The 12,528-nt window shown below is 43.2% G+C and overlaps 2 protein-coding genes across 11 annotated transcripts in view; one reads left to right on the top strand and one right to left on the bottom strand.

The window, feature by feature from the left end:
- LOC126401988 (peripheral plasma membrane protein CASK-like) overlaps positions 1–12,528 on the bottom strand; it is a 54,925-nt gene that overhangs the window by 16,126 nt on the left and 26,271 nt on the right. For 4 of the 10 annotated variants that reach the window (XM_050063612.1, XM_050063610.1, XM_050063607.1 and 1 more), the window contains exons 7-14: positions 10,295–10,470; positions 9,514–9,636; positions 9,088–9,171; positions 8,742–8,841; positions 5,309–5,326; positions 1,992–2,116; positions 1,742–1,819; positions 145–225 (exon numbers count right to left, since the gene is read on the bottom strand). In XM_050063612.1, the coding sequence (XP_049919569.1) occupies positions 145–225; positions 1,742–1,819; positions 1,992–2,116; positions 5,309–5,326; positions 8,742–8,841; positions 9,088–9,171; positions 9,514–9,636; positions 10,295–10,470 (785 nt within the window). The remainder of the gene's footprint in view (positions 1–144; positions 226–1,741; positions 1,820–1,991; positions 2,117–5,308; positions 5,327–8,741; positions 8,842–9,087; positions 9,172–9,513; positions 9,637–10,294; positions 10,471–12,528) is intronic. The other 6 variants (XM_050063613.1, XM_050063611.1, XM_050063606.1 and 3 more) reach the window with 3 other exon arrangements.
- LOC126401990 (probable G-protein coupled receptor 34) overlaps positions 5,085–12,528 on the top strand; it is an 11,791-nt gene continuing 4,347 nt past the window's right edge. The window contains exon 1 of the mRNA XM_050063616.1: positions 5,085–5,287. The gene's annotated coding sequence lies outside the window, so the exon portion shown is untranslated. The remainder of the gene's footprint in view (positions 5,288–12,528) is intronic.

The following is a 12,528-nucleotide window of genomic DNA, read 5'->3' on the forward strand; positions in this document are numbered from 1 at the left end:
TCAAAGAAGCCTTCTTCTGACACAGTGGCTTGTAATCTCACACACCAATAAGCATGCTCTACATGCACAGGCCCCAAAAAGTCTCATCCTGTCAAAACAATACGAGTGTGCTGTGTTGCTGTGTGAGTGTCTGTAGTATCCCACCATGAAGTGTGGCTGTGTGAGGATCCTCCTGAGCTCCTTGGCCTCCATGTTCTCTGGGTAACAGGAGATGGTTTCCAGTACCTGGTGGAGAAAAGAAAGACAAGTAGAAAGATGTTAGGATTGCTCATAATAAATGCTCTTTATAAGAATTAACACATCAAAGCGCAGTATCTGATGGTGTTGCTTAGATTATTAAACGTTTAACGCTGTAGTTGGTAACTTTTATAAAAATGACTTGCACATATTTGTTGAACCTGTCGCTATATCCACACAGCAGCATATAAGACGAATAACCTCTGAAGAAATTCACGTTCCTTTGCTTCCTTGTAGTGCTTCTAATGACACACGTGAACAAAAACAACCAGTCAGAGCCGAGGAGTCTCAGTCAAACTGTCAAACTCGGCACCACTGATCAAAAATGAATCAAGATTCTGTTGCTGCATGGGTAGCCTATGACACAGCATTTCCTCCCGGGAGACTGGATCAGAGATTTAATCACTGGACTTTTAGGGGGACTACCTCAAACTGTAAAATCATGGGAGAGAATAACCTGCGGAGTTTTCAGTCACTGTCAGACATATATGATCTGGAAAAATCAGACTTTTTCAGACTCTATTTTGATCGTGAAATTCAACCTCACAGCTCAACCACAAATTCAATGTAGATGACTGGACTAATATGAAATGAAAAAGTTCACTTCCTGTCTGAGGTAACGAAAAGCAAAGTTTGGGGAAAAAAAGGGGGAGAATTGACTTTATATGTGACTGTAGAAGCATTAACCTGACTTGTCTCCCATTAATTGTATATCTAACCCATTGTCCGATTCTTTTGGTGGCTTCCTCAGCCTGTTGACAAGAAGTGGAATGCACTCTCGGACATAAATAATACTCTCACAGTTTAATACATCGGAACAAAACCCATCATCACCTCTCCTTTTATCAAAGACATTTGGACTCCCTCCTCTTATTTACAAGAAGATGTCTGGCAGCCATGTGTGATTTCTTTGTTCGTTTGATTTTTGTTCTTGTTATTTTAAAAGTATGTTCAAAAATCAATAAAAATAAAGAGCCAGATTGGCGAGTTGATCCGAGGTGCCCAATTTTCCAGCGTGTAGGGGTAGATATATCGGCGGAACCTTTTTGGTTTAAAAAGAACGAGGCGCCCTTCCGCCACAGGAGGGGGTGTTGAAGACACGCTTTGTTACTTGCTCACGCCTCCCATTGCCCCGAAAAAGGCACATTCTGTATAAACAAAAGTAGGTAGGCGGCATTTTGCCGCACTCCCTGATTTTGTTTTTATACTGCCAATGCTGAAAGAAGACTGATTGGGCTTTCCTACAAATTTGCACAATTCCTATTTAAAAAGGGCTGCAGACTTCTCAGCTCTGATTGGTTGTTTTGCGTAAGCCAAGGTGGATTCTTGTAAATGCAATTAAACGCACTATAAGAAGAAGAAGTAGCACGATTTGTTCCACAGATAATCTGTCTCTTTTTAATAAAAGTTACCAACTGTAGCTTTGAAAACCACATGAAGAAGATGCCAGTCTGCAATCTGAAAGTGTCCCTTGTTTAGTGAACATGAGCAGAGAGTTCGTCACCTCTTTGGCTCTCTGCACTCCATCACTCGGAGGGTTTCTGATCTGAGGGGACGACCTGGTGTTGATTTTGTCATAAAGCTGAAATGACAAACATGTAAGAACTTGACAAGTGTACCTCATTAAATATGAAAGACCCAACACTACCACATGTGCAAGACATGATGGACAAATACTGCAAGTAGGTTAATCTTGTAGTGACACCTGCTGGGCACTTTTGGTACTACAGAGACAGACAGTGTGGTGTACTCACATCTAACAGGGTGTGGAGGTGCTGATCCTGGAAGACACTGTGGAGAAAGTCCATGTCTTTCTCACTGCAGTCTGTCAGTGCGTGAATCTCTTCTAGACTGTCCAAAACCTGTGATACTGCCCCTGCACACACACACACACACACACACACACACATACAGAAGTTATATGGACCGAGTCGCAGCCATACAGAACAGACACACTCACAAGTACACCGAGCAGTCCCTGCAAACATCCAACACGACACAGAATGCAAACACTGAACATGACACACACACACATTCACAAACACACCACATGTTACACATCCACAAACAGGCAAAAACAAAACCACAAAACAAAGACGACAAGCAACAGACATCACAACACGTAAAAACACGCACAAACACTCAGAACTATTTAACCCCAAGTACCTGCTGCATCGCCCACACATGCAGCAAAACCAGAGAAACAGCGGTATATGGCATCAATATAACATCAGAGGAAAGTCACTTCAAAAAGTCACAGTGAGGATGATGGGTAAGGAGCGGTGCGCCCCAGAAAAATGCAGAATATAGATTTTTAAAAAGTGGAAAATGCAAAAATATGCAGAGGAAAAGAACTCAAATCTGATATACTGTCTCTTAAAAAGTGTTCTCAGGCTTAAAGTGTCGCCTTCACACACACACATGTACTGTATGAAACAAGAAGAAGCTGATCCTTAAATGACCACAGAATAGATCAGCGGCAGGTGGGATGATATTACACCACCAGGGAGTGACCTCTATCTGTAACAAATGAGTTACTAAATATTTCATGTGTTAAATTAGAGACTGTGGATTACTCCATCCTTGAAACTTTTAAAGTGCTGAATCTTTAACACAGTCTTGAAGAGGATAACAAGCAGTGTCTGTGTTCGGTTAACAAGAGAACCCTGGAATAACAGATGAAAGATGAATATGTAGAAAATAATCCCATCTACAAACATGTATAATGCTGGGCTCATAATGGGCTCGAGAGAAGAACAAATGAGACTTTGATTCGGCTCGTACTGTGAGGCATGAAAGAGAAACAGCAGAGGAGAAAACAGCGTGTAAGCTGTTAATAACTTTGGGGAAACCTCGTTATACGTCTGTTTACATGCATCATACCACTCCAGTGTGGGAAACACATTTTAAACAATTACCTTAATTGATTTTCAGTCATGTTCAGATCAATAATTGGTTTAAAGCTCATGAAACACAAATTGCATTCAGCTCCTCGAGGAAATTAATTTAACATAAGCTAAATAACATTGTGCTTGAGATGACTGTTCTGCTAACACTCCATGGTAATTGTTTAACAAATGACCAAACAGAACTTTAAGATTTAACGACAATTCTGTAATTTTCTGGAAGACTAAACATTCAGGCAGCTGAAATAAAGTAGGGTGCAGTGTACAGATGTCGAGGAGTTGTAACATGTGCTGGCTTCAGCCATCTTACTGTTCAATCAACAATTAAGATACATGTTTTAAAACTAAAATCTAAGCAGAACTTAAGCAGAAACCTGATGACCTGATGAGGTTTTTATATCATCCTATAGCTTGTCAGTAGTGTTCTATAAGTGTTCAATCCGATCATTCACATTTTGTTCAATGTAGGTATGTTTCAGCGTCAAGATGCTATTTTCCCAAGCCCTTCTAAATGTGTTACCAAGTGACCTGATGTAGGTTTCTGCATGACGTCCCATACTGTGCCTTTTGAGTATTTTGTGTTACTGATCTTTCAAATAAGTTATACCTCTGATTGAGGCAGTGGCAGACCAGCAACTCCCATGATCTGTGAGGCAATATTCCGGTTTCTGTCAAAGGAGTCTGACTTTGAGGAGAACGACAGAGCTGCTTCAGCTCCATGTCACAAAGGGCTGTCTGACCGCAAGGTAATACAGTGAATGAATCTGCTTTTACGTCTGGAACCTCCCCTCGACAACAGGCTTGAGACGCGCCCCTAAATGAGGACTTGGCTCAGATTCTGGAGTTACTCTCTTATCCTGAAGCCTCCTTCAAGAATCTGATCACGTTTGATTCAGCGGTGGGAACCTCTTGCGACCGCATTCGAACCCTGGACCCTTTTAAATGCATGTAAACAGCTTAGTCCGACTGAAACCGGACTTTTAAATGCACGTAAACGGCTTAGTCCGACTGAAACCGGACTGACTTTTAAATGCACGTAAACGGCTTAGTCCGACTGAAACCGGACTTTTAAATGCACGTGAACAGCTTAGTCTGACTGAAACCGGACTTTTAAAGTGCACGTAAACGGCTTAGTCCGACTGAAATCGGACTTTTAAATGCACGTAAACAGCTTAGTCCTACTGAAACCGGACTTTTAAGTGCACGTAAACGGCTTAGTCCGACTGAAACCGGACTTTTAAATGCACATAAACAGCTTAGTCCGACTGAAACTGGACTATCCGTAGCTCGACTAACACACCTAGATAATTCGATTGAAAATCAAACTCTTGCTGCATTTATGTTCTGCGCATCCACCACTTCACCTGAAATAAGAAGGAGATGATGTAGCAGCAGTGCAGTAACTCCCGCAAAAACAAACAAACAAACAAACACCAAGAAGCAGAAGATGCACTTCTAGACGGACGAGGAAACTACATCCATGCTCCGCCATCTTCATTCGTTGTTAGCTTCCTCTTTGGGTCAACCGGAGCTAGTTCAATACGCACTATTTTAAAAAAGGACACAGCGCCGCCCATCGAGGCGGAGTCATGCGTACTTGGTCAGAAATTCGATTTTCTCTTCTGCACATATACTCAGACAAGACGAGAAGTCGGACTTGACTGATTAGCCGAACTATGAGTTTAGCTCGACTACTGTGTACATGTAAACGTACTGACCTCAGACGACCCTACTGCCAAAAAATGCAAACAATTATTATTATTATCAGCACTCTTACATCACTGCTTTTCGCTAACGCTAAGGCAGAAAAGAACCCTGATGGAGTCGACCTTTAACCATGTTATCCTATCAGATTGTTTGTGTCTCACAAGGTAACAACCACAATATTTGTGTTTACAGAGCTTCCTGTGACTGGATTAATGACAATGCATGTAAACAGCACATCAGAGTGAGCATCTGGATAAAAAGCACACTCATCAAACCATAGGAGTTTTCTCAAAGGGACAGGAGAGGGGACAGGCGGACACACAGAGGAAGCCATTTTGGAGGATCTGGACCCACATCATTTAACACTAAGAAGAAAAAAATGCAACTGAAAAGCGAGTGATGAAGTCATGATGATATCACACATCAAGATTCTATGGGTATGGGGGAGGGATACGTACTTTCAGCAGCTAGCAGTCCTAGAGACAGCACAGCAGAAGAAAAACAACACCAAAGAAAGAGAGGCTGATATTAGAGGAAGTTTACTGCAGCTATGGATGTAGACTTTTAACACCTCACAATGACAGATAAAGAAAGAGAACAGACAGACAGAAGAGAGTCAGAGAGCGGGCAGTGTGAGGAGGCAGGAGGGCAGGTTGGTAATAAAAGGAGGCACAGGGGAAACAGAGCAAAGAGCAGCAACACGGAGAGAAAATCCGAAAAGCTGCCGAGCTGCTGGCTGCAAGCACCTCCTATACGACACAAGGATGTGACCAGCATCATGTCTGGAGGTCTACCAAGGCAAAAATAAACCAGTCACCAGGAAACATGACTGCAACAGACTGCCAGCCTCAGCAGAAACTACATGTGTGGTGGTATTAGCAGACCTGGCTGCAGCGGCTACAGAGGCTACAGATAAACATAAGCAAACAATGTAGCTTAGCTCATTGCACTGATTTAGAAGCTGATAATAAAACGCCGCTCATTTCCTACAGTTTATGGCAGCAACACGAGTGGTTTCTGTACGCTGATACTACCGGGTACAGTTCTTTTATCAAAGGAAGTGAAAGTTTGTGGCTGAGACAGGGAAGTGAGGCTGTTGGGCAACACCTGTCTTCATCCAAGCTGGGGAAGTTCTGCACAGACAGCTGGGGATCACATTAAGACACTAAAAAAGAAACCATGAGAATAGAAACTGGGCTAGAAAGTGAACGTGGCCTTTGGCGTAAATGCGTGTTTCATCTTTGACCTTACATGACCCTCCAGTGGACGTTCAAGTGTCGGGAGGACTAACTCTTATTCGTCCATGGGCCAAGTGGCTGTTTGAAGAGCTACAGTTACCTCAATATTAGTCAGAAAGATTTACAATTGGGCTTGAGTGAAAATCAAGAAGGCCCCCTTTAAAATGACACCAAACACAATATTATAAAATGTCCTGACCATGAGCCTAAACCAGGATATGCACCAGCGTCTAAAATGCAGTTTACTTTAGGGGGTGGTTCACTTCATGAGTTGGTTACTGTGACACAGCTGCCACTCAGGAATGTCTATCATACCAAAATATCATCTGCACACATGAACATTTTCATAAATTATTACCAAGTTTTGCCACCTTGCGTGGTACTGAAATCTGGTCTGGCCCATGGACTGTAAGTAGCAACATTTACTGTCCTTTAGGTGACATTATCTGACAATTCAGTGCATGTTTTAACTCCTTTAGGTTGCTTTACCCACCTGCACAAACTTCAGAATCCCTTCAGCAATTCAAATAATTAGACTAATAGTAGTCACAGTACCAGTGCATTTAGAAACTAAAATAATTCGTATGACAGGTTAGGGCCTGTTTCCACCTGGTTTTAACATGCGTTTTGGGTGATCCGATCACAAGTGGACGACCAATACGCACTGGGATCTTATCACTCCAACCATTGCCGAGGTAGTCTGAGAAACATTTGACCACATATCTTTGGCAGTGTAAATGCTAATGCATCCTGGTGCATCCCTGACAATTAGTTTAACGTGTAGACGCGGGGTGAAGTAATTATTACCAGGGATTTTAGTCCCGTCCGAACGCGCCATGTCTGTAATCATTACGGAAAAAATTATGGCAACTTTTATCTTCTGTAAAACGGTCCGGAGAAAATACCTCGGGTAGTATTAATCCCGTGTGAACGTGATCCTCTGTAAAAATGTGTGTAAATATTTCGTCACATCCTGTTTACGACCATTTTTCCGCGTTTTTCCGGTGATGTCGGCAGTCGTGGGAGACCAATCAAAAAGGTTGAGAAGAAAGCACTTTTCAGAGACTTCTGGTTGTGTTAGGTAGGCCTAATATAAATCCATGTTGCTAATCGTTGTGTACACACAATCCTGATCATGGGCAAGTTTTCATACTGGGCTAATCATCAGCGTAGCACACACATGCCGACAGGGAGATGACGCCCAGGTGCAAACCGAGTTACCGCTCCCATCTCTGGTAGAATTACGGAGATTTCTTGTCCTGTGTAAATCAGACATTTATATCACAGACATCTTGTGGTAAACTGACATTAGTCCACATCCCTATGTAAAACTAATCCCGTCTGAATAGTACTAAAGACTACGTTATCAGTGCAGGGTGTAGTGTGACCACCCACTGCTTTGCCCTGTGGAACGAAACCTGTTAAATCCTGATCCAGCTGTACTGACTAGTGAGCAGTGAGTGAAAGCGTGGATGTAATAATCGTGCATGGGGCTCTTTGACCTTGTAGCGTAAGTGACATAGACAGTCATGAAAACTAAACATAGCTGGAGACACGATACAACACAGGTGTGAACCGCCATGTTGTCTCGGCTGTCTACTTGTGTTCGGATCACTAAAATGTAGGTCTAACAGGCTCTTAGAGTTTTATAAGAGCAATTTTTTTCCCATTTCAAATATCGTTGTGCTACTTTTTAATGGTTCGTAGCAAATACTTTTTCCAAAGGAGCTTCACAATGTGTTTTTTATGCAAGTCAGATTCAGATTAGCTCTTGATTCAGCTTTAAATATTAATGTTTTACCAAAAGAAAAATTTTATTAATCATTTTTCATTTCATTTCATTTTTCCATTTTTTTATTAATCATCCAGAACACCAAATATTATGTTAGAGGTGTAAGTTTAAAATCAATGTTAAATGGCCTTTGCCAATTGTAGATATTGGTCCACAAATTTGCAGCATGTGGACAATAGACGATCTGAGGCCTGCACTATGAAACAGGATTTGGAGTTAGCGAGGTAACTTAAGGGTTAACGCTTGATTTTCAGTACTACGAAGCTGGTTCTCTTTTTACTGGGTAAATCACTGTGGCAACTGATGCTCGTCATTTAAGTCTTGGATGACGGTAAATTTCTGTGTGGTGTTTTCAGTGTTTGTTCAGTTTGTCGCTTTCATCCTGCGCCACTGACATTTCTCTGTCTATCACTACCGTTTCATCTCTATATCATATCATATGAAGCAGCCTGACTGACGCTCGCAATTAACACCCCCGCCACTTTCACATGAACATGCTTGTGGCTAGATATGAAAACCCAGAGTGGGCTGAACTGGTTGATAACCAGCTTCGTAGTACCGGTTATCAAGATGGCCAATGTTAGGGTTATTCAAACCAGATAGCGAGAAGATATCCTGGGTTATTACAGAATCTACATAATGATGATTTGTTCAGTGTTAAACATGTTAAGTTGTTTTTAGTGGCCGTAATTTTGTAGAATATCTTCCATTAAAAGATTCTGGCATGTGTGTTGTGTGTTTTATTTACCTGTATTTAATATATATATATATTAATAAGATGAAGAAGAACAAGAGGAAGAAAAAGAAGAAGAAAAACAAACTGGTAACTAAAGCCAGATGTAGATCCGTTGTGTGATGTACCTGAGGAGGTGGGGTCATCTGAGAAGTCATGTAGCTCCTCTGGGGGGTCGCCATAGTAGGAGTTAAACTTGTGGCTGGAGACAGCAGCCAGCACTGCACCCTGGGAAACAGAGCAGGGGTAACATGGCTGTTACAGACAGCCTCAATGCTGTGGGGTGTGTGCGCATGCTTTGTATGTGTTTGTAGATGAGGCCGTAATCTTGGAAAAACATCTGACAAGAAATTAATCTGGGTCATCAGAAGCAGCTGCGCACTGCGAAGGAGGCGTTGCTTCCTCTCGTCTTAGATGTAATCGCAATGACCCGGTCGATTTTGACTCAGAGTGTAACATCAACACAGCGCTGACCTTCAGCTTCCTCCTGGCGTTGAACTTCCTCAGCTGCTCCACTGTCTCAGGCAGGTGGATCTTGTAGGCATACCTGTCCCTCTCCTACACACACACAAACACAGATATTAGCACAAGTGGAAACCATTTACACAACGGTGCGACCATCAGCATGCAAACACAATAGAGCAGTCTCAGAGCGGATGTGAAAGCAGGGCTGTGGTTCCATGCAGAAGGAAGTGTTCTTGAGTCAGCATCAGTGAGGCCAGTGGTTAGAGGTGACTTTGAGTTGCTAGGGCTCAAACACCAAATAGCCACACAATGTGTAATGTAACATTAAATGTTACACACGACCACAAAGGGATACAGACAATAACCTACAGTGAGGGCTCTTAAGCTGTGGTCAATTTATTACAAGCAGTTACGTGTGAGTGTGTGTGATCTTGCCTTCAGCCAGGGGTGGTTGAGGGCCTCGTAGACGGTGATCCTCTCAGCAGGGTCCAGCATCAGCATGCGTCTCACCAGGTCCTTGGCGCTCTCAGAGATGTGGGCCCACTGGCGCGGGTTCATCTGGGCCAACACATGCAGGACGACACGTTCAGAAGCACGTAGAGCACTGGCAAACACTTTTCAATTCTCGTCTGTTATGTGACGGTAAAGCTGCAGTGTTGGCGCCGCTCATTCTTTATTTTTCAAAATAAAATCTGTGAGTTCAGCAGCAGCTGTTCGGCAGCAGCATGATGGAGGATAGCACGGCGTCGTCCATCAAGCCGCCTGCCATTACTGCATCTGCCACAGATTAGCGCACCAAGCAGGAAATTCATACTCTCAGCTGAAAACAGAGAATTTAACAGGCCTATCAGATTATTCACCATCTCTCACTGGCTTTTGTGAAGAGACGAAGTAGTGTGTAATTTGATGCACTCACTGAACATCAAATTAGGAATACATATGAGGAGGTAATAGTAAAAATAGCTCAGAGCAGGCGTTCATTAATTAGGGCTGTATCACGTTATGTCTGGTTGGCAAGAGGGAGAAGACGACAGGAGAGGAAATACAAATGAAAAATGAATTTTAAAAACTACTAGGAGCTCAACCTTGGCACACACTGCAGCAAAGCGACGAACAGGAGTTTCCTATTGTGCCTATCTGCAGCTAAATGTCACCGCTCCAGCGCAGTAACAAACACATTCACACAGATGATGGTGTCTTGTCGATCGGCTCCTACCTTGTACTTTCCCTTGATGATCGCCTCAAACAAACGCTCCTTGGTGCCATAGAAAGGAAGGCAGCCAGAGAGGAGGATGAAGAGGATGACGCCACATCCCCACACGTCCACCGGTTTGCCGTATGGCTCCCTCTTGACGACCTCTGGGGCCATGAAGTGGGGAGTGCCGACTCGACCTGAGGAGAGCCAACAGAGAGACAGTTTGGGAGTGATTAGCTACGAGGAGTTGATAAAAAATGGAAGCATGGTGGAAATCTGAAGAGATAAGTGGTGTCATGACCCAAGGAACGTGACAAAGAGCTCAAGGCATTGACCTGGCCTCCAAATTCCCCAGATCCCAATTTGACTGAGCATCTGCGGGACATTCCAGTACCCCAGATGTACTGCCGATCCATGGTGGGGCCTGTACGGATTGGACATAGCTCTGACATGTCGAGGTATGGACACAGGAAGTCACGGTAGATCCTTCGAGTCCTGTGGGTTACGAAATGACATACCGGCATGTCCCAAGGATGCTCGATCAGATTTGGATTGAGGGAATTTGGAGGCCAGGTCAAGGCCTTGAGCTCTTTGTCATGTTCGCTGGGCGGTTGGGGCGTGTCAAGTGGCATCCACTATAGTTTGCTGTTCACGTCACCTGTCAGTGGTTTTAAAGTTTTGGTTGATCGGTGTATGTAGGGCTGCAGGTAACAGATTTTTTGGTATTAATCAGATAAGTGTTAAGCCTCTAAAAATGTCAGGAAATCCTGAAACGTGCCTTCATGTCTGCCATCCCACAGTCCTCAGATATTCAAGTTAAAATGGCTTAAATGGTGTATACAACCCTGATTCCAAAACAGCTGGGACGCTGTGTTAAACATGAATAAAAAACAGAATGCAATGATTTACAAATCCGTTCCAATCTATATTTAATTGAATACAGTACAAAGAAAAGATATTTAATGTTCAAACGCAAACTCTATTCTTTTGTTGTAAATAAAAGTTCTTAAAGTGAAATTCTTTCTCAAGATCCACTACTGGGCCCACAAACATTTCAAGATTTAAAGACACTGAGATATTAGTTTCTCCAAATACTAATAAGATTCAGTTCGTGTGTTCAGTACTTTTTTCCTGTCATTCCACTACACTGGACATAATTTCTATGGATTGAAATGTTAAAAAATCTTTATCTGTGTGGTTTTATTGGGTTAATACTAATGTCTGGTCTAAATTCCATGTAAATAGCTGCACTGGAATCATTGCATCTTGTTTTTGTGTACGTTTAACACACCAAGCATCCCAACGTTTTTGGAATAAAGGTTGTTTGTTCTCACTTAGTTTGGAGCTCAACTAATTTAATCATTTATTACGATCTGTCTAAACCTTATTTTCTGGCTTAGGGCTGCAGAGACCTGAAGTCTACCCCCCATTCAGTGGGAGAGACAGATTTCAACCCAGGGCCAACATACAACCCCATCCACACCTACAGACAATTTACATTTTCCAGTTCACCTAATCTGCATGTCGATGAACTGGGGACAATCTAGAGCTGCTGAAGGAAACCCACACAAATGACAGAAGTCAGGGTTTTCCCTGCCTATCTAAAGCCCCTTTTACACTGCCAGATTTTCCGCGAATGTTGGGCCGTTTTGCCGGCTAGCTACGAGCATTCAGACACACAGAGCCAGATTGGCGAGTCGATCCGAGGTGCCCAATTTTCCACCTCGTAGGGTAGTCATATTGGCGAAACCCTTTTAGTTTAAACAGACCGAGGCGGCCTTCCGCAACAGGAGGGGCTGTTGATGACTTGTGGGAGGAGCTGTTGATGACGCCGCACGTGCGACCCACTGGCGGTGGATAAACAGGAAACAGCTGATAGCAGGAATTAGCAGCTAGTAGCAAGAGGGAAACACAAACCTGACAGACACTGTAAAGATGAGCAACTGGGGAGACAAGGCATTGCGCGCCCTCCTCGTCCTCGCAAACGAAGAGGCCATTAACCGTCAGATGACGGGGACGGTGAAGAACGAGCCGATTTACGAGAGAATCACAGAAGGACTGACCAGCCGCGGCTTCCCTCCCACGTCACTGGTTACGTCACACGCTGAGCTACATGTTTTGTTACTTGCTCACGCCCCCCATTGCCCCAAAAAAGGCGCATTCTGTATAAACAAAAGTAGGTAGGCAGCATTTTGCCGCACTCCCCGATTTTGTTTTTATACTGCCAATGCTGAAAAAAGACTGATTGGGCTTTC

Source organism: Epinephelus moara, chromosome 15 (genome assembly GCF_006386435.1).
Source record: "Epinephelus moara isolate mb chromosome 15, YSFRI_EMoa_1.0, whole genome shotgun sequence".
NCBI classification, from domain to species: domain Eukaryota; kingdom Metazoa; phylum Chordata; class Actinopteri; order Perciformes; family Serranidae; genus Epinephelus; species Epinephelus moara.